The 21,588-nt window shown below is 60.7% G+C and overlaps 1 protein-coding gene across 2 annotated transcripts in view; it reads right to left on the bottom strand.

Moving 5' to 3' along the window:
• Positions 1 to 9,909: 9,909 nt before the first annotated feature.
• The window catches only part of NACC2 (NACC family member 2), an 87,805-nt gene continuing 76,126 nt past the window's right edge, over positions 9,910 to 21,588 (bottom strand). For both annotated transcript variants that reach the window (XM_019640194.1, XM_019640202.1), the window contains exons 3-6: positions 19,403 to 19,567; positions 17,134 to 17,239; positions 16,585 to 16,682; positions 9,910 to 14,919 (exon numbers count right to left, since the gene is read on the bottom strand). In XM_019640194.1, coding sequence (XP_019495739.1) covers positions 14,417 to 14,919; positions 16,585 to 16,682; positions 17,134 to 17,239; positions 19,403 to 19,567 — 872 coding nt within the window. In that variant the 3' untranslated portion in view covers positions 9,910 to 14,416. The remainder of the gene's footprint in view (positions 14,920 to 16,584; positions 16,683 to 17,133; positions 17,240 to 19,402; positions 19,568 to 21,588) is intronic.

Genomic DNA, 21,588 nt, shown 5'->3' with positions numbered 1-21,588 from the left:
GTGGGTGCCCACTACTCACCTGTCTTCTATGGGGTGGAGGACTTGGGTGCCTCAGGCTCCCTGAGTGTTTGAGCCCATGAGAGTGAGTGTGTCCAGCCATCGAGTGGCTCTGCCGCCCCAGCCACCCAGGACTCACTCAGGAACCCATCTGGGTACTGGTCTCAGTGTGCAGCGGGACCCTCAGTCCATGTGGGAGGCATGGGGTGGGGGTGCACCATAGGGAGAACCCCTGAAGCTCCACAGGTAGCTTGGAGGGTGGGGTGACTCCAGTGTGGGTGGGGGATGGAGCGGTCAGTGGAGGGGGAGAGAAAGACCCGAAGGGGGCGCCTGGGCTTCTTCCTGACCTCAGTTTTCTAATCTGAAAGCTGGGGCAGCAGTGGCCCCCCTGGGCAGGTTCCCCTCTGTGACCCAACATCCTCAACATCCCCGTTCTCTAAGGGGCAGCCTGCAGTTCTCAGTTCTTCAAAGGGCTGTGTCCATGCCTCACCCAGCCCATGTCCCAGGTCCTGTGGATGGTGGTGGGAGTAACCTGAACCCCCACAGCGCGTAGACACCAGCAAACTGTTACCTTAGGAGGAAGTGCAGAGCTCTGGGGAGGCGGCCACTTAGGAGGGCTGAGGAGTGGGGGTCGGGGTAGCCCTGTGGTGTGAGGGCCCCTACAAGCAGAGAGGTGCTTGTGTGTTACTGGGAGGACTCAGGAGTTAAAGCACCAGCTGCCCTCCAGGCACACAGCAAGCACTGTCATTATTAGTTGCCATTATTATTATTGTTTTAATTTAGGAATACATAATGCAGTTGTAGACAGGAGTTGCTTTGTAGAGTAAATTGGCCTTGGCCTTGGAGGGGGACAGAGTGGGGTCCAAAGGGCTCAGTGCGGCGGCCCCCTCGGGAGCAAGCAGGCAGCTCCCCCTGCTTCATGTCAGACCTTCAGGTCTCTTGTCCTGTTCGATCTTCCCAACAGCCCAAGAGATGATGCACGCTGACCCCTGCCCTCCTCCTTTGGCCTCTCAGTTTTGGGGGTCCCCCTGTATGTGCACCTAGCTGGAAGCAGAGCTCACCCCCGCCCCCAGCCACTCTGAAGCCCCAGAGGCTCCCAGCAGCCCTGACCCTCAGCCTCCGCCCTGCACTTGTGCTGGGAAGTGGGGTGGGGTGGGGGCAGGGTGGAGGGCAGGGGACTGGGGCCCACGCAGGTCCCCCGTTCCCACTGGGCTTTCCTGTGACCCTCCTCTTGTCTCCCCCATGACTCTGTGGGTCCTCATTTTCCCTCAAGAAAAGCAGGTGAAGTGGCTTCTGCTGTCACCAGAAACCAGACGCAGCAGATGGGCACCATGCCCCACTTTTACAAACGAGGAAAACAGGCCCAGCCTGTGGGCTGTGGTGGGCAGATGCCCTGTGGACCAGTGCTGTGCCCCGCCCAGGGCTGGTCAGAGCAGACAGGGGCAGAGCTCAAGGCCAGTGGAAGACACGGGTCCCAGTACAAGTTCACGTAGACCTACCGAGAGCCCCGGAGAAGGGACGCTGTCAGCACCTGGGGATGTGACCACTGCCCTCCTAGGGAGTGACCCTGAGCCTGGCTGGGGGTCCTGCTTGGTAGACGATCCCCCTGTTCCCGCTCTCTGGCTACTTCACCCAAGGCCCTTTCCTAGAGGTGACAAAAAGGAGAGGCAAGTGCTGAGCCAGGCCCCACACACACCAGCACCTTTGATGGACGACGCTGGTGCCAACCTCTGTCCCTGGAGGACTGGCTCGAGGTGCTGCAGGCGCCAGGTAGATCCAACGCCCCAGGAGCCCAGCCTCACAGGACTGGGGGCAGGGCCTCAGCTCCCGCCCCCCCACCACCACTGGGCCGGGGCCTCCCACCGAGGCTCCCCGTGAAGCAGGTGATAACATCCGCTGTTAGGGCGGATTATTATAGGATTGATTATTAATAGCATGACTACCAGTTACAGGAACAGAGCGAGGGCGGGCGCTAAGCTGCTGGAGAGTGGTAAGGGGGAGAACTGGTTTCTTCCCGTCTGGAGACCCAGGGCCCTCCTCTTTGTCTCAGGAGGGGACAAAGTGACCAGATTTATTGTGACCACAAGAGATCATCATGCACTTAGCAGCTTCCAGCTCGTTTGGGGGGAAGAGGGCGGGTGCTGGGGGCTGAGACGGGCTGGCTGGCGGGGTGTGGGGGTGGCCCTGCTTCTGGACCGCCCCTTCTCATCCCCCACTCAGTGGGCAGGTCTGTGGAGGGAGCCGGGAGGGGCCGTGCCCAGAAGGCCCCACCACTGCCCCTGCCCAGCAGTTTTTCTCACCAGGCCCCCTCCTCCCAGCCACTGCGCCCACCTCCCCTCCCCAACCCTCCCCCGCATCAGCCTTGCACATCGGCACCACCCAACTCCGAAAGTGATCTCTCTGAGCCTCAGTTTCCTTTCACAAAGAGGACACAGTGAGAGCGGCTCCTGGAGGGTCCCACGGCACCCGCCAGGCAGCCCCAGGATGCACCTGGCCCTCATGGGGCTGGGCTCCTGGGGCTGCTGTGAGCCCTGGCATGAGGACAAGGGACAGGGCTTGCAAACTGAAGGTCCCAGGGCCACCGATCCTTACTTAGTGCACACACACGCCATCCGTGTAACCAACGCGGTGAAGGACCGGACCTCAGTACTTCCGAGTAATCGACGGGTCTCTCATTTCCATACAGTAACTGTCTTATTAAATCTAAATTGAATGCGCTTTTGGAATCCTTAATTTAAAGTGTTACTGCACCCACCATCTGCTCCCCTCTCTACATACACACGCAGGAAGCACGTGACTCAGAGCAGCGCCAGGAAACCAAGACACCGGGTAACACGCAGGCTGTCACTCCTGGGAGCTGGCCCCTCCTCTGGCCCGGCTCTCAGGGCAGCACAGGCCCACAGCCAGCCAAGGCGTCTGCTGGGAGAGAGAGACTGTGCAGGCCCGGCACTTGGGGCTGCAGGGCCTCCCGTCTCACGAGGCTGAGGCAAGCTCCGGCTGGCGCAGAGCAGCGCTGGCTCTGGGCACCCTGTTTGTCCAGGCTGTGCCTCTGCCCGGACCCCCTTCAGAGCCCACTCTGGGCACCTCTAGCAGGAAGCCTTCCTTCACCCCTGACCATGGCCCAGAGCACCCCACAGACCCTCTGCTGCCTCCCTCACTCGACACAGTCTGGGTGTCCCACGAACGTACCATGGGTGCCCGGGGGCCCCACCCTGGACCCTGGATGCCCAGCCCTGGGTCAGCATCTTGGCCGCTCCTCCAAGTGCCAGGCCCACCCAGGGAGCCTCGCCCGTCCCCCACCCCCACCCCTGCACGTATGGCCTCTGTTGCGGGAATAGGTCTATAGGGCCTGGATCTAGCCGGTGCTGGAGGGGTCACTGGGAGAAGTCAGCACAGAGCGGAGCCAGGCTCCACATGGGGTGAAGGTTGAGGGTCCAGACTCACCACATTCCTGCTCCCGGCAGAGGAGGACCAGGGAGGAGGCCGCTGCGACCACGCTCCTGCAACGTGCCACACACCTGGCACACGTAGCCCTCCTCCCTGGACAGCTCCCAGGAGGGAGTTACTGCTCCATTTACAGCCACGGCACGCAGGATGGACGGAAGCCCAGGGTCCACCCCTTCACAGGGCTTGTCTCCACTCGACCTCCTTGCCTCCGGGTAATTGGCTATGGCTGCTGGACCCAGTTTCCCCGCGATTCTTGGTAACAAATCACCTGCTGGGTTTTTGCCCTGCCTGAGCAGAACCCACCTGGCCTGTATTCACTAACTGTTTACTGTGTTCCAGGCACCAAGGCGTCTTTGTAAACACATCTCCTCTGAGGCCCCGAAACCCTGAGAAGCAGCATCAGCATGGTCCCATTTTATGGAGGAGAAAACTGAGGCCAAGAGGAGCTAAGCATGTGCCAAGGCCACACAGGGTGTGAGTGGCAGGGTCCCCTTCACACCCCCCAACCCCGGGCACTGTGCAGAGCTGAGGGCGCTCTCTGGGAGAACTGGCCCGCTCCCGCCTCCAAACTCCCTCCCAGCATGCATTTCCTCAGAAAGTTCCACGTGTTTGGAGAGCTGGCTTTGTGGGGTAGGCAGTCCTCATGGTAATTGACTGCTCTCTAATCAAATTGATTTCCATTCCAGAGTCCCGCGGCCGCCTTGGTTCCAGGAACGTGTTTTGAGCATTTTGAGCACAGACGTATAATCAAAAGGCAAGAAGCAGAGGGCACCGTGGGCTTCTCTGCCAATCGAATAAAGCTAAATGGCCGAGCTCTCATCCTAATCACTTACGAATCCCTTTGGGCTGGGTCTCCAGCAGCCCATCGGGGCGTGCCGATCTCATCTGTGCATGTCCACACCAGGTCCCAGTGATCTAATTTCCCCCACAGCCAGGCCGCCTGGCGGGGTGATCCTCTCTACTCAGTGACCCCTTCCACACCAATGTCCAGCCTCCCCTCCGGGAAGGGCTCTGTCTTGGAGGCGCCACTCTGGGCCCAGCGTGGGGCAGTCCACTCCTCCAGGGTGGACTTGAAACCCGAAGCCCCCGTGGGGCTGAAGTCAGGGCAGGGAGCCAGCCTCTGGGTCTGCAGGAGCCCAGGGCTGGGGGCTCACGGAGGGGTGGGGTGGCGTCCTGAAGCCACATGACTGCCCAGGGCCTGTGTGGAGAGACAGACCCCCAGCACCTTAGCTCTGTTCCCCTCTGCAGCCCCCGGGACCCTGAGCCCCGAGGGACCCTTCTCAGTCCCCACAGCCCCTCTGGGGTGTGTACGGGATCCGGCTTCGCCTGCCTCCTCTGTGCATCCTGCCCCCTCGCCCCATGGCCCTCACTTTTACCCCACTAGGTGTGCAAAGAGTGGGGCAGCCGTCCAAGGCCGGGAGCCCGCCCTGCCCAGAGCCCACCCCTCCACCCCAGTGCCCTGACCTTGTGGGGAGGGTGCCCTCGGTGCTCCGTGGCTTCCAAGGGGCAGGGCAGAGATCAAGGTGGGACACTGTGTGCCATCCGTATCTGATGGTGTGATGAGGGGTGTGGCCATAGGAGATCACGCCCTCGTGACAGATGGGGTGCCTCCGGGGGCTGATGAGGGCCTCGGGGACTGAGTGGCAGGGGTCTCTGGTTCCCTTCTCCCCTGACCCCTCCAGAGGGTCCCCGTAGTTCTGCAAAGGATGAGGTGTCCCCCTCAAAGCATCACCATTGACCACAGTTACCCCTGCTGACCTGACTGAGGCCCCAGGCTCTACACCAGGGTCCAGCTCTCGCCGTTTCGAGGCTGTGACCCCAGAGACTGATGCTAGACTAGGACAGGAGCCTGTGTGGGGTCACAGCTGAGACAGCCTGGGCCCTGCCCCTATGCTCTGGGACAGGGGGGTGAGGGCCACATCCCTTCTGATTCAAGGTCTATGCCCTCCCTGCCCTTCAGCCCTGCCCCTGCCAGTCTTGTCTGGCCTGGGATGGGCAGACAGCTCGTGTTCCTGTTGGTGACACTCGTGTTCCTGTTGGGAAGCCTGCGGTTCCCAGGACGAGCTGGCCCTCCCCTGTCAAGCACGCAGCTCTGGGTTTACTGGCCTTGGCCATCATGCAGTCCCACAAATCAGGCAGTGGGCTCCACTCCAGCCCCACAGCGAATCCTGCTCCCCACAGTCAGCCTGGTGGGGGACCCTTCCCCAAGAAGGGGCCTCAGGTGCCCGGTCCTCCTTCCCACTAAAGGGGCCCCCAGCTCAGCAGACCAGGACAGACAGAGTCCAAGTGCACGAGACAGTGTGCGGGCACCTGTGCCCTGTCCTGGGTCTGGGGTGCGGGGGGACTGATGGCAAGTGGATGTGACAAGTCAGGGCTGCTGCTCAGCCATTACCACCCCGTGCAGAGGACACAGCAGCTGGGGCCGGCCAGCAGGCCTCTCCTCAGAGTATAAGGACATGGTCAACACCACCAGGAAACGGCGCGGACATGCCAGACACCTCACTAACGAGCCGGGTTGACAGCCAGAGATGTTCAAACAGCGGCTGAGTGTGGGTTTTGGCCTGCCAGTGTGGGTTAGAGGGGTGGACACCTCCCCCTGGGCGCTCCCGGGAGCCCAGCCAAGAGGTGCCGGGCAAGGAGGTGTGGACGGCAGCCAGCCCGGACAAGGCCCTGCTCATTGCTGGGGACTCTACCTGTGTGCTGGTCCACGGCGATGGGACACCACATATGGCGGTATGGACCTGTGGACTGGAGTACTTTCCTGTCTGTGACACAGACCTACAGAATCAGAAACTGCACTTGACAGGGATGCCCAGGGCATCGGAGGCACAGCAGAGCTTAAGAAGCATGATCTAATTCACCTCCCTCGCTGAACATGTGGGGAAACTGAGGCATAAAAAGGTGGCATCGGACAGGTGTTCCAGCTTTCATTTTGGGGTGCCTCCCACTGCATCAGGCTGTCTCCCACAGGGGAAAGGGGGCTGCTGCATGAGCAGAGCAGGGGTGGGATGGGGACATGAGGGGAGGGTGTGAGCACCAGGGAGGCCCCCGGGAGCAAGGGGCAGGACCCGAGGTCTGACCAGGCAGGCTGGCATGTGTGCCCAAGCTGGGAAAATGCCTGGGCCTCTGGGGTGCGAGGAACGACCCTCCCTCCAAACCCACCCACCCAGGCTTCCCGGAGGGACGCAAGGCAGAGGCTTCCAGAAAGGGAGGAGTTTGGGGCTTCCCTCAGCCACTTTTTACAGCAAGTAGCCTCCCTATGGGCGACCCTGGTTGTCCCAGGCCCAACGGGCCCCCAGGCATGAGTCTTGGTCTGGCTTCTAAAGTCACGTACAAGGCCGACTGACTTGGCGGGTTTGGGCAGATGCCCCATCCCCAGCCACGCGGGGGCCATCTCTCTGCTGCTCCTTCAGGGTTTCAGGGTGTGGCCAGGCCGGCTTGCCCGAGGGCCTCTCCATCATACTGTTGAACGGGCGAGAAATAACTCTCCAAGTAATCCACAAAAGAAACGGTTTATTTGAGAAAAGACAAAGAAGCAAGACAGTCACCGCAGTGCGAAAGCACACCTCCTACACGGAGCTCCTACCGGCAGTCACGTGGAGGCAGAAAAGACCCCCGGTTTCAAGATGGCTAATCCCTTTATTAGGATCCCACCCCCAGAATTACCATAAGGATGAACGGGAAATCAGGATTATAGAGTTAACAAGGGCCCAGCCCCAACCATAGTCCTCCCAGCTCTATGGTTAAGCATCTTAAGAGGCCAGTTCACTTTATCAACACGGTGCCCACATTAGTTTGTCCAGCATCCGCCATGGACTGGGGCTGCTTCCACCTTTGGCTGTTGAGATCAGTGCCACCACGAACCGCTAACAGAGTGATGCTGTCTCTTTGGGGGCAATACCTGCCTTCCCTCTGGGAACCTCCACCCACTGTGGGAGCTGGTTTGTCTGAAAGAGCACTGGTGGGGCCCCTGCCCCCAGCACCTGGCCTCGGGGTGTGGGGAGCCCCTCGGGTGAGAGCTCAGCGGAGCCTGGCTGCCTGTGCCCTCCTGTGTGCCAACCCCAGGTGGGCACCCAGGGCAGGCTCCTCCCCCACTCCCAGATGTCCCAGGTGAGCCAGGCTGTGAGCTGGCGCTTGTCCCTGCTGCTCTCCCCTTCTTCAAAGAGCCCCTTGGGTCAACTGCAGCATGGGTCAGGCGCCTCCTCAGAGGGGGGACTGAGGGTGCTCCCTGCCGTGGGGGAGGCACAGGCAATGCACCCCCCACCCCGGTCTGACCAGAGAGGTGGACGGACAGGTGGCACCTGTTGGCAGTAGGAGCTGGAGTGTCCTCCACTGGCCCCGGCTGAGCCCGTCCCACTTGCCAACCTGGGGCACTGCCCAGGGGCAGGGGCAGTGAGATCAGCGCCCTGCAGGGACCTGGTTCAAATCCTGGCTCTGCCACTTTCCGGCTGTGACCAGACGATTTCCTAAACTCCTGACCCTCAGCCTCCCGGTCTGGAGAAAGGGGCTGTAATAGGATTACTTCACAGGGTCATGGTGGGACTTCAGTGGGGCCCTGCACACACAGGGGTCTGGCAAAGGTCAGCCGGGGTCAAGCTCACCCCCAGTGAGACCTGAGATAATGCTGCCTCCAGCACAGGGACCAGGGTGCGCGTGGACAGGGGTCAAAGGCAGGGCTGTTCTTGGATGCTCTCCCGCCCCCACCACGCCCAGCCCTGTTGGGCCCCGATGTGGGGTCCTGTGGGGTCTGTCCCTCTCTGCACTCCATGTTTTTGTGGGTGTCGTCATTGGTGTAATTCCCACAGAGCCAGAGCAGATACAGTCTCCTCGGCCCCCTCTCAGCTCCAGCCCTCACCACTGGCCACACGCACCCCACGGGAGCCCAAGAAGCCAGCCCAAGGTGGGAGCCGGCCCGGTGCCCCTCCCTGGCATGGGGACCTAGTCCAGGCCTCTGTACCTCCACTGTGTCACAGCAGGAGTCCTGCTGAATCTACCTCCTGATTGTCCCCCTGTGGTCAGACCTGCCCTGGCAGTGGTGGATGGGCTGCCCCCACCCACCCCCCTTCCTTTCTGACCCAGCCAGCTGCTGGCCATCGGCCACCACTCTCCTTCCCTTTGCTGATGAAGACCCCACAGTGGTCCCTTGACAAGCGCCTGTGTCCACTTCTGAGTAGACCCTCCTGGGACCACTGACAGAATGGACATAACACAGGTCTATGACTAGCCCGCCCCAAGTCTCCACAACAGCAAACAGGCTGGGACCCCCTTCTGGCTGGGTGTTGCCAGCACCGCATGGGGTGCTCACTGTGTGTGTGGGGCAGTTGGCGAGTCCCCTGCCTGCAGGGCTGGTTTCCTCCTGCAGGGAGTGGCGGTGCCCACCCAGTGGGGGTCATGAAAAACCTGCCCTGGAAGCTTGCCAATCCCGGTGGGAGCTGCCATGAAGCGGTCAATATAGCCCCAGCCCCCCTTCCCACCTCCCCGCTCACCCCTGTGCTGGCCAGGCCCTCCCCAGGGCCTCTGCCTCCCCAGCTGGGTCAGCAGGCGCCTTTCCCCTCGGGCTCAGATCCCACCCCCACCCCCAGGGGTGCCGACCCTTTATGCAGAAGGACAAAGGGCTCTGGGCAGAGCCTCTGGGTCCTGCTGACTCCACACCCTTCTCCGGGAACAGGACAAAGGGGCGAGAGGAAGGGGAGGCTGAGGGCACAGAGGAAAGGGGCTGATGCAAAGGTTCTGATGCCTCTGCCCCTTTCTGTGGGAGGCTGCAAGGGCAGGGAGGCCAACTGAAGGACAGAGGCTGGAGTGGACACAGCACAGGCTGGCAGGTGCCTGGCTCCCCTCCTACCCTTTCACCAGGACGGGGCGGGGCTGGGCAGCTGTCCCAGAGGAACCACGCAGGACTCCAGGTTCCAGCCAAGACCTCGCCACAGTACCCCCGGCCCAACACACACCATGGACCTCAGCTGTCCTGACTGCTGTTGGGAGGCAGTTGGGAGATGGGGTGCAGGGGCCTGGCTCCAGGAGCTCCCAGGGGGCCAGGCGACGCGCTCCACCTACTTGCAATTCCCCTTACGTCCACGTGGGAGCAGGCCTGGTCCAGCAAGAGGTGTCGGGGAAGGGAGGATCTGCACACCTGGCAGATGGCTGGCAGGTGAGCCAGGTGAGGTGGCTTTTCGTTTGCAGACAATAAAAAGAAAAGGCGAGGCCTTTCCTCAGGCACATGACCCCCAGGACCTCCTGCCCACCAGCCCCCTTCCCTTATAGGACATGAAGGGGAAGCGGGGTAAGCGGGCCAGGTGTGGACAGTGGGCAGCGAGCCTGGGGATGGCCTGTTCCCATACCGGGGCTCCTGGGTCCTGAGGTCGTCCTGGGATATTTGGTCACTGTCCCCAACAGCCCCAAACAGCCCCCTCCCCAGCTCCTCAATGCCTTCCCCGCAGCCCACTGTCCAAGCAAAGGACAGGCAACTTGGGTTTGAACTGACTTTATTATTCTGTAAATGTGAATCTTACAAAGCGCTTTACAATTAATGATCACATCCTGTTGTCTCTTTGTAACGGATTTCCACCTTATGAAGCGGCTCTGAGCACAGTAGGAGCCCTGTTTCCTGGTCGCTGGCGGACGTTTCTGTAGGTTGAGTTATTGATACAACGTCAGCCATGGCTAAGAAGCAACAGTCTCGACTGCTGGGTAGCAGGGCAGGGACTGAGGACACAGGAAGAACAAAGGTTTCCCCCTTCTTAATAATAATAAAAAATAAAAATTAAAAAAAAAAGCTAGCATCTTCTGTGGCTGAAATCGAAGTCAGTGGTATGTGAAACCAGCCTTTATACAGAACAGTTTATTTCTTTGTTTCTTAACAGTCGTGAGTTACAGTACTACCTAACCCCTCAGCAGACTCTACAACCGGCTCCTTTGGAAAGTCTCTTTTCCCAAACATTGCGTGCAGAGGGTGAATGGTCTGTCTGCACCCCGTGCCATCCAAATGTTCAAGTCAAAAATATGTATACATTTTATACTTAGTTCTTTTTTTTTTTTTGTCTGCTAAAAATAGTATTGCAAGTTTTGGCTTCTGTTGACATAAAAATTACAATCATGTGCAAAACGCTAACAATGAAGCGAAGCGACTGATCAGAATTCAAGCAGGTTGTCCAATCTGAATGCTTTAGACTCTGTATAAATTTCCTGTTCACTTTTTTCAGAGAAACACAACAAACAAACAAACAAAACCCCCAAACCTTTGCCATGTTAGAAACGTCTTGTACCAAGCCCTAGCGGCCTTGGGTCTCCGGCGGGTGACGCTCAGAGCTGGCTAGCGACACAATGACAGATTTAGGCAGCAGCAACACTCTGAAACAGTAGTTAAAGCTCGAGACGGCTACGAACTCTCGATTCTGCGTGTGGGGTTTGCTGCTGGCAGAGGCAGACAGGGGCTTCCTCGGACTTTTCAGTTGGGCAATTGGCCTTTTTCTACCACAGTGAGTTACTTCCACAAAACCAAGCTGTCTGAGGGGAATCTAAGCAGTAAACAGTTCGGGGTGCACTGGGCCGGTGCTAGAACGTTCCTGCCGTTCAGGGCCGGCACCCCAGAGTCCCCACAGAGCATGGGACAGGCTGTGTGGGCCTCCCTGCCCCTCCCAGTCCACGCTTCTGCCCTCCTCCCAGCTCTGAACACAAACCCAGAAGAGTGTTCCCGCAGGAGAAGTCCACCAGGCTCATAAGCTCCCCCTCCCCGGCCGCAGTCACCCAGCCCCCGGACAGCCGGGCAGGGGCTGCAGGCTGCTCGTCCACAGCTGCGTCCACATTGAGGGGCAAGGTAAGACAACAGAATCCAATGCAAAGTTAGGCGACCACAGAGAACTCTGGGCGAGGCCAGACACAGTGCAGAAAACATACAGAGTTCAAGTATGGAGGCACGCAGGCCAGGGGGGGGCGGGCCCCACCCGAGCTCACAGTATCTGTCACATCTCCGGTCCCTTCCAAGGGACCTCTTGCACTCCACCCCAGCTGCCTCCTGCAGCACCTCCCACCCCGCGGGGGAGGGCAGCTGCCTGATCCGGCCAGCGGCCACATCAGCTCCCACGCCGCCCAATCCCTTCTCTCCTCCCCAAAAAGGCGCTGCTATGACTTAGCTCTATAATAGACTCTATGTAGTATATGTGTATTGCTAATAGTCAAGCTTAGGAATAAAGGTGCAGACATGTCATAAATACTGAGCGGCTCCTCTCGCCATCTCCAGGGTCTGGGTGTCAGGATCACGCTGACAGGACAGGAATTAGTCGTCTTGTAAACAGAGGAGGGGGGAGGGTCCGGTTTTCTGAATTGGTTTTCCTTGGGAAAAATGATCAAAAGATGCTAAGGCACTCTGGAAGGCCCCTCCGAGCCCAGGCTGCCGCCGCCCGCCCCACGGAGCATTCAGGGTGCGGAGAGACGCCCCGCAGATACAATCATCAGCCACGCCCGTCTGCAAACGCTCCGGACCAGGTCCACCAAGGGACACATTAGTGCAAAACGCTCGGCCCGGCCCACCCGGGGCACCGGGAGAGCTCGGAACCCATTCACATTTAATGATTAAAGTGTCACCTATAGCTCTTGCCTTCCTTACCCAGAACACAAAACAGACGGCGATTATAAACAACTAAGGGGCAGAGGTCACAGGACATTGTGCTGGCCTGGGCAGCGGTCAGGCCTTCTCTGTGCGGCCACCGCCTCCTTGGCTGGGCCAGCAGCACCCCTCCCTGTCCTGGCCCCAGGCGGGGGGCCATGCCCACTTTGGAGCAGAGGAGAGAGAGGGAGACAGAGAGAGCCCTTCTGTCAACTGCCAGGACAGGTGGGCCTGCCTCCTGAAGCTCCCCAGGGATGGTCAAATTAAAGTGCAAATTTGGGGGGGGGGGTAGCAGATAAAGGGACACTCCAGAGGGGACATAGGTGGGAGTCAACTTCACCCACCATCACCTCCACTGCCCTGTGGCCACCTGAGGATGCTAGGGATTGCGGCCTCCTCCCAATTCCAGGAGGACTTGGTCCTGGTTCCTAGTGGCTGTGGGCCCCGGGCCCAAGATGGGGGAGGAAGAGGCAGACAGAGCCCCCCACACACACCGGGGCCAGGTGGTTAGCTTGAAGCCCCAGCCAGAGCTGCAGCCCTTTTGGACGCAAGAGCAGGGCTTGGACCTCCCTGCTTGGGAGAGGGCTGCGATTAGCTTCCACACGCCTGCCTGCAGCTCAGGGTCCTCCCACCCCTTTCCAGGAGCTGCCAGATCTTTCCGGAGGGCAGGCACACACTTGGCCTGGCTGGAGGGGGCCCAGGACGCGGTATGTGGTCTGGGAAGGAGCCCCTCCAACCAGGTCCCCCCAGGGCCTCTCCCACAGGAAGGGCGGCCGTCAGCAGGAACGAGGAACTCGCGTGGGAAAGAGCCTAACACCTCCACCCCAGGCTGCTCAGGCTGGGACCCGGCACACAGCTCTGCAGTTGGGGAGGCTCCCGGATCTCCTGTGGGTCCTGGGTGGGGCTTAGCCCCCCCTGCCCAGCCCTCTGCATCCACACAGGCAGAGCGCTGGGGACAGAGCCACCAATGGAGGGGGTGTTCTGGCCGTGCCAGAGGGCTGTCTGGACTTGGGAGGAAGGCAGCCCCTGGACAAGGACACAAAGCCCCTGGGCCAGGGGCTCCTTGAGCACTTTGGACAACCTGTGCCCCTCTCCCCTGAAACCAGCAATTAAGCTTCAAAGGGAACTTTCCAGCCTCAAGCAAACCAACAAATTTAACGGGCCCTTCCTTACTGCCCCCCACACATTCCAGAGCTTCTGCACCTGCTGCCCCTGCCAACTGTCCCGGGTCAGGCGTGTGCCCACCACCCACCCGCCCACAGCCTCAGAGGCATGTGCTCCAGAGCTCAGAGCAAAGGACGGAAAGCCCTCCCCCAGCCCCAGCCTGCCCCCCTGCTCTCCACCAAGCAGCCCTGCTCCCGCTGGCCCAAGTGGCCTCCACCTTGTCACACACCCTGGCTGCATTTCTGGGCCCTCCCCCCGGTCCCCACCCCAATGGGAGGTGAGTGGGACCTGGTCCGAGGGTGGAGGGACATGGTATACAGATGACCGTACCCCAAGCCACAGCGGGCTGGGGGCAGGGACATCCACTTCTCCCTAATTTTTTGCTCTTTGGGTCTGAAAGTTTCCAAACCATGTATGAAATAGATCTGAATTGGGACAAAAACAAATCAACAAACAAACAAGATCCCAGCGAGGCAGAGGACGGTGTGGGTGCACCGGGGTGGCAGTCCCGCCCCACAGGACAGCGAAACCCAGGTGGGCCGAGGGCCTGTGGAGCTGTGGGGGCAGGGGAGCAGAAAAGCCAACAGCCGTCTCCCCTCCCGCAGTGACAGCAGCCCATTACCGCGCTGTCACCACTGCTCCCCGCACACACTCAGACGCACACTCTCACTCGCTTGCACACACCCACACCCCACACATACCACGGACCTGGTAGGCCTGACCCCAGAGTCTCTCGGAAGAAAGAAAAACAAAGAGTTTGGCCCCTGGGGGCCCGGCCCTGGCTGTGGCCCTGGGGGGAGCGGGCGGGCGGGTCCTCACGGATGGGTAAGGACACGTGCCCCCACACCACAGGCCCCTGGCTTCATCCAGGCAGAGAGCAAGCAGGGCGGGAGGCTGGAGCAGGGCTGGGCACCAGGGCCTGGTGGCCTCTCGCCCCCTCCCCAAGAAGGAGAAGGGGAAGCTACAACTTGGAGACTGACCTCGGGTATCAAAAGGGGCCCTGGGGCCTTTCTCGCAGCCGGGCGCCAGTGGCCTAATTGTTTACAGTGTCACGAATGCATTTGTTTCCTTCATAGATTTTAAATACAAGCAGAATAAAAATCACATTTTTTTCAGGCAACAGCAGTTCAGTAGGTAAGTGGCTTGATCACATTTGTTTGTATTAGTAACGCATGCAAGCAGCTAGTACGGTCCCTGACGAGCCCTCTACAAGGTCCCTGCATAGGAGCCCTCCTGTCTCCTGGCCGCTGGCGTCTGGGGCCGGCTGGAGCTGGCGCTGCCCTGCTCGAAGGGCTGCGGGGGGCTCTGGCCATCGGGGGGCAGCGTCTCAGGCGCTGCCACCTCCTGGATGACAGAGCCGGCACCATCGGCCTCCTCGCCGGCTTCAAAGGCGGGGTTGGCGGTGGCGCCCAGGTCGACATTCACGTTGTCAGTTCTCAGAGCCACAATGGTGGCAGCCTCGCCCCTGCACTCGGTGTACAGGCGCTGCTCGAACACCTGTGCTGCCGTGGCGGGCGGGAACTCGGGGTCGAGGGGCGCGCTGGCGGCCGAGCCCATGACGCTGCGGTACATCTCCACGCCCTCGGGCAGCATGGACTTGATCTTGGGCAGCCAGCGCTTCCGGACACGGCGAGCGTTGGTGCACATGTCCGCGGCGATCACGTTCATCTCACTCTCCTTGAAGCTGGGGGCGAAGTTCTGGCAATACACTGCGAGGACAGGGCGGGGAGGCGGGCGTGAGGGTGGCCTGCGGCGGGGGCTCCACGACTGCTCACCCTTGGGTCTGCTTCCCAAGGGGCCGCGGAGCCGAGACACCCAGCATGGGCCTCAGGGTCAGGGCACCCATGTGCTGGAGCGGCCACACCTGGGCCAGTGGGGACAAAGGATGGGGGACCTCCAGGGACTGCCCTCCATCCTGCTCCCCACTGGCACCGAGACCATGTGGCCACTCAGGGCTGTCCTGGCCTCAACTTGAAGACCAGCAGTCACCCTTCTCACAGCTCAGACCTGAAGGCCACGTCACGCTTTGGGACAGTCTCTGGCCAGAATGTCCAGGGGAGGAGAGATAACTGGCTGTGACCACAGAGGGTCCAGTGGGCTCTGGCCCCTCCCTGACAACTGGCGGGCTGTGTGGCCTTGGAAAGGCCCCTGAGCATCTCTGGGCCTCACTTTCCCCCTCTGTCCCACCCACCTTGGATCCGAGGGTCAGGTTGGACAAGCCTGACAGGTATCCCTGCCCTGGCCAGAGCTGGACTCAGGGCAGGGCCTGGATGAGGAGAAGGCAGAGGCGGGAGCAAGCATCTGTGGCACCGTCGTCATCATAGTAACGTCACTAATAACAATAATAACCCCTCTCCACCTCACTCCACCAGCAGCCACAAGACCCAGCTCTCCAGCAGCAAGGAGCCGGGAGGCACGTCCCCGGGTGAGCCCCCACCTGCACCCCAACCCAGCATCTTCCTGGAGCCCTGGCCGGCACCCCACACTGGGACATAATCACCTACTGCAAAGGCCCCTCTTTGCTCTAAAGCAAGGAATTTTTTTTTTAAAAAAGATTTTACTGGGGAATTGGGAAAGGGGAACAGCCAAGTTGTTGTCCTTCAATCTTAGTTGTGGAGGGCGCAGCAAGCTCACCTCCAAGTCCAGTTGCCATCCAGCTGCCCATCAGCAGCTCGCAGCTGCTCAGCTCAAGGTGCCGTGTTCAATCTTAGTTGGGGGTGAGCGTAGCCCACCATCCCATGCGGGAGTCGAACCGGCAACCTTGTTAGGAGCACGTGCTCTCACCAGCTGAGCCATCCTGCCACTTGTTGGAAGCTCAGAGGCAGCTCAGCTCAGGTGCAGCTCACTGGCCCATGTGGGAATCAAACCGGTGACCCTGTTGCTCAGAGCTCGCGCTCTTAACCAACTGAGCCACTTGCCCGGCCAAGGGATGTCTTTTAAGCAAGAAGCTGAGACAGCATTTCGGGTGCCCACATGTACAGGAGGATGTGAGCTTGGTCAGGGTGGCCCTCACCAGGCACTGGCTGACTTCTGAGATGGGGGTGTGGGACAGGGCGGTGTCAGCCGCAGAGATGGCCGGGCTCCACCCCCGCACGCCCAGGAGCGGGAGGCAGAAGCCGCTGAGCAGATGGCAAAGGCTCAAAATAACCTCCAAATGTAAATAAGGGGTTTTGTTCAAAAAGGAAAATTAGATCTATTTCACATATTAAAATAGTTTCGCAGCTGAATTCATCACGCTTGGAAACCTACCAGGAACTTTCACACCTCGAGCCCTGGCTCCCGGGAGCTGCTCTCCCCGCTCTGGCGCTGGGGAGAGGCTGAGACCGAGGGCTTCCCAAGCTCCCCCAGACCCCCTCCAAGGCCCAGGCCCTTACGTTTCACAGCATTGAGGACTCGGCTGTCCAGTGGCTTGCGGCTCGGGTCACTGGTGGACGAACGGATCCCTGTGCCACAGCTGTTGGCCAGCGTGTTCCTAGCAGAGGGATGGAGAGGGGGGCAGAGTGAGGCCTCGGCCACAGGTGACCGTAGGAATGGGCTTCCAGCCGCATGCTGGACGGGGGCCACCCGGCCTCGCCCATGCACTGGTGCTCACTCCCAGGAGTCTGGGTGCAGTGTGGGGAGCAGGACCGTGCCCTGAGTCCCATGGATGGGAGAAAGGAAAGCCCCTTAGGGGAAGGGGCTGCTCTGACCCATCCATGGATCTGACCCAGAACAGAGCGAGGGTAGCTATTCATTTTGTTGGCGGGGGGGGGGGCTCCCCAAGCCCTCTCCAGACCCAGGTCCTGTCCAGGTGGACATGCCTCCTTCTCAGGACCATGGCGGTCCTCACTCTGACGCTGTGGCATGAAGTCAGAAGCTTTGAGGAGCAGACAGCTCACCGCTTAAGGAGACTGTAGGAGCGTCTGTGCCGTGGAAGGACCCACCTGTCAAAGAAGGTGGCAAGGAGCCGCCGCAGGAGCACCTTGTGCTTCACACCTGCACAGAGGTGGCAGTTCATCAGCTGGCCGCGAGTGATGTAGACCCCGGAGCCTGCAGCCGCCAGACAGAAGACAGTGAGGCCCAGGGCATGGCCTCCCCAGGGTGCTGCTAGGGCCAGAAGGGGCTGACAGTGGGGAGGGGCCAGAGAGGATGGGGGTGCGGGGGTAGGGGGGCAGCAGGCCTTCCTGACCACAGCCACCCAGCAGGTGCCCACCTAGGCCTGGGGCCCCGCCGGGCGGGGAATGTCACTAGGCTTGCCTTGCTGTGTTGGGCCCTGTCACTGGACGAGGCAGCTATGGTGGCATGCTCAAAGGATGTCCCCAAACTGCCCTTGCAACTTCATGGGAACTCCTTGGCTTGGCCGAGGGTCAGGGAACACTCTGCCCTGCCTCAAGGTCACTTCGCAAACACCAGAGTCACAGACAGTGATGGGGCGCCGGCTCATGGGGGCCGGGCTGGGGCTCGACCAGGCCCAGGACGCTGGGAGGAAGCCGCCAGCCCGGGGCCCACGTGGTGCTGTTTACCCTGAGTAAGCCTAATGAGGCCCGGGCACCCCACTGGGCTGCCCACAAAGGGCGGCGACAACAGCAGGGGGCTCTGCCAGGAGCGTGGGGAGGCCTCCACTTACACCCATGTCGCCCATGTGGAAAGGAGCTCACACAGGAGTCAAGGGGATAAAAAACAGTATGAAAAGCAGTGAAGGACACACAGGCTCCCAGGCCTCAGGGGACTCTCTCCTAGGACGGCCATGTCCCTGCTGGCCTTTCTCTGTGACCCCAGTGTGCACCCACTGTGCTGAATGGGAAAGAGGACAAGGCAGGGCCCCCCTGGGGGGCAGGCTGGAAGGATGAAACAGGGCCCTGCTCTTCGGTGGGGGGGACGGGGCAGGTGGTGGATGCAGGAGGCTTCCCGAACTTAGCAACGTCTCCTCCATGGGCCAACGCTCTGGGGAGCTGGCAGCCATGGGTTCAAGAGGCACATGGCTGACTTATCAGGGCGTCTGGTCAGTGCCGTCTGACAGTCCCTGGCCACGACATGCCAGGTGTCCCTGAGGGCCTCCCGTCTACTCATCTCATGTCTGCAGAGTCTCAAATTCAACAGCAGAGCAGATCGCCCTGAGCCACGAGAGCTAGACACCCCCTCACTGTAGGGAGATCAGCAAAGGGGAACTGGGTACGGTGGGGCCCAACAACCTGAGGTCCAGCTGTGGGCCAGACCAGGGGAGGCAGCTAGCCCTTGCCCCTTCTCAGCCCTCAACACTGACAGGCAGGCTGCTGCAGGAAGGCGTCTCCTACAACCATGCCCACACGGCAAGCCCTCAGCCAGGGAACCCAACCCAAGGCCTCTCACCATCCATCACAGCCCCACACTGGCTCCCTGCACAGAGGTCCCGCCAGGTCCTGCGGAGAACAGCCTCACCACCCAGCTGCTGTGCTCTCAGCTGAAAGGGGAGGCTGCCCTTCGCGCCAGTGGTTCCCTGCAGAGGGGACAGGTCTGGAAGAGCCCCACGATGCTGCTCGGGGTGCAGCGGTTGGGGGGTGCCAGACAGGAGTGGAGGACCCGGCAGCTGGCAGAAGAACCGCGCAGAGCTGTGAGAGTGGGAGGTGTCCATGGCCCTGGCCAGCCCATGTTTGGGCTTCCCCACCCGCCATGAGTGAGGGGAGAGATCCCTGGAGTATGTCCCATGTCTATCAGCCAGAGTGACAGTGTCATCATTTCCATCTTCCACTTGAATAGCCTTAAAAATCTAAAAACCGAATCCCGATACTGACGAGAACTATTTCTGACAAAGGTGCTGGCCCTAACGCGCCTCTGCCTCAGTCGTGTTGACTCTGCGAGGGAAGAGCCCCATCTCGGACCGTGTGCTGCTCCAAGCCTCTAGTCCCACCCTGCAGCCTAGGCAACGGGACACTTCGGGGGGGGGCTAGTAAACTGTACTCCACTTGGATTTATCTGTGACCTAAATTAAAACACAGTCGTGATTGCCGCCCCTGCCAATCAGAAGCGAGACCAGCCCAGGGGATTCAATTAAAATGCTAAATTAATTCAATTGAATAACTCCCCTTAATGACACATTCTTCTAAAAGGAAATTAGAGGAAATATAAGCTGTTCTATCTTGGACTGATTGGTGATGAGTACATTGTTCACAGTTCTGAGGAACAAATACACGAGAGGGCATCTGCAAACCAGAGCGGGGCACCGCCAGGCCTCACCTGCCACCAGCTCAAGCTTCTCGCCGGGGTCGCCCTCCGAGTAGAGCTTGGGGTGGCAGCGGTACCCGATCTGACTGATGAGGCTGGCGGGCAGCGCCACGAGGTCTCTGCGGATGAGGACACAGGAGCGGCTCTCCAGTGGCACGGGCTCTGGCTTCTCTTGCACTGTGGGCACAGAACCGACCCGCTCAGGGGGTCCCTGGGAGGAGCCCCTGGCAGGCCCCGCCAGACCCGCTCCGGGCCCACCCTCCATGGTCCCTGGGGCCCAGGGTAAGCTTTCTCCCTGCCCGCCCTCCGTACCCTCTCTCCCTGCCCTCCTGGTCCGCCCTTTGCAGGAAGGACCAGAGAAACAAGTGAGCCGAGGAGGAAGGCAGGCAAGAGATACCAGCCCAGGCCTGGGAACTAGGTGCTGAGGGCCTGGGAGGTTCCTGGGAGACATACACCAGGTAGGGGCTGGAGGGTCAGACAGGAATGAGGGCACGGAGCAGGTCTGCAGGTGGAGATGCAGCCCCTCCTGAGGGGGCGCTTCGCCAAGGCTGCACCATGGACGCCTGGCCTAGAGGCAGCCCCATAAGTATTTGCCAGCAGTAAAGTCGGGCAGGGGCACAGCCGGGCGGGGCCGATGTGGCACCTGGGAATGTTCCGGACAAACCACTGCTGGGGGATAGTAAGAGACCTCTGAAGGAGCCAGACCTGCAGCTACAGTAGATGGGAGAGTACAGCCCCTCTGATGTCCCCAAGCTACACTGGGCACAAGTGGGCAGGCCAGACATCAAGCAGAGGGCTGCCCTCTCGACCATCCACCTGGGCCTGGCCTGCCACGTGCTCGCTGGGTCTCTCTCCTGTGGCCGGGGTGGGGGAATCCCCTCTGGTGCTCACGGAGGCCCCAAGTCTATTGGCACTTGCTGGGCACCCACCACACCCACTGCTACACCAGGTGCTGGGAGGCCAAGGAGGAAGCGCCTCGTCAGGGGTTCCGGGAGCCAGGCAGGGTGGGAGCCGACATTGCGTGGAGAGGACCCAGCCCCACCAGGCTGCACACCCCTAGTCCTGCCCTGTACCCCCAGCTCCCCGCAGCCCCCTCACTTCCTTACAGACCCCCCTCATTCGCTGCAGGATCAGCAGGAGGCCTGCACAGAGCAGGGCTCCAGGGCACAGGCCGTCCCCTCCCCCAGCAGCCCCTTCGCACTGCACACAGCCGCCCGCCTAGCTGGCACTCTTCACCTGGCCCAGACAGAAGGCATGCCCCCTGCACACGGGCGATTCTGGGTCATCTCCTGGGAGGGCCACCTGCTCCCGGCCAGCTGGCATCACTGAGGACTCACACCTGCTCCGGGGCGGCCCCCGGCACACCTGGCTGGGTAGCAAGGCCTACGGGTAGCGGCTCCCAGGGCCCATCCCTCCTTCTCCCACTCGCTACAGGCAGGGTCTGCATGTTGGAAAGGCCTCTGGCTGCTCTGATGGCCACTCAGGGTTGGAGCGGTTGGACGGATCATCCTTGCTGGGAAGGTGGTTCTTTTTAGCAGCCTTAGTGGCCCCTGGGCAGAGGAGATGGCCTGCAGAACCTTCTAGTAAGTCAGATACCCAGAGGGCAGAGCCAGGCTGCTTCTCAAGGGTAGGTGCCCCCGTCCCCTCTGTTCTGTGATCCCCCCTTAGGTCACTGGAAAATTCAGCAGAGGCACCTGAACCTGGGGTTGGGGGAGGCCCGGTGGGAGTAGGACCTGGGGAAGGTGAGTAGGGGCTGCTGCAAAGAGGCCTCAGGAGGGAGGGAGGCAAGGAGAAGTCCAGGCAACTCTCTCCTCGCCCCTGCCTCCCAGGCTTCCAGAATCGGGAGTAGCAGGGCATGACCCCAAGTTATCTATGCACCAAGCTCCCTTGGGGGAGGGGTGACCCGCACAGCCCCTGAAGGGCCAGCGTCCCCAAAACCCCAGCAGAGTCCTTGGGACCCAGCTGCTTCTCCAGCCCCTGCCCAGGTCTAGAGTCACCCAAATCCCCACCCAGGGAACCCCAGGCCACCCCTCCACCCTGTGCCCTGGACTCAGCCCCTCTGCTGAGAGGCACCTGCTGGTCTGTGTGTTGGGGCGCATGCTGTGCCTTCAGACCAGCGGCAGCCCAATTCCAGGCGGAAGATGGGCGTCTCCCCAGTCAGCAGACCCCCAGTCGCACAGATCAGGGCAGAGTCAGAG

The sequence above is a fragment of the Hipposideros armiger genome, unplaced genomic scaffold (genome assembly GCF_001890085.2).
Source record: "Hipposideros armiger isolate ML-2016 unplaced genomic scaffold, ASM189008v1 scaffold_3, whole genome shotgun sequence".
Classification (NCBI taxonomy): Eukaryota; Metazoa; Chordata; class Mammalia; order Chiroptera; family Hipposideridae; genus Hipposideros; species Hipposideros armiger.
This window is presented reverse-complemented; position numbering and strand designations above follow the sequence as displayed.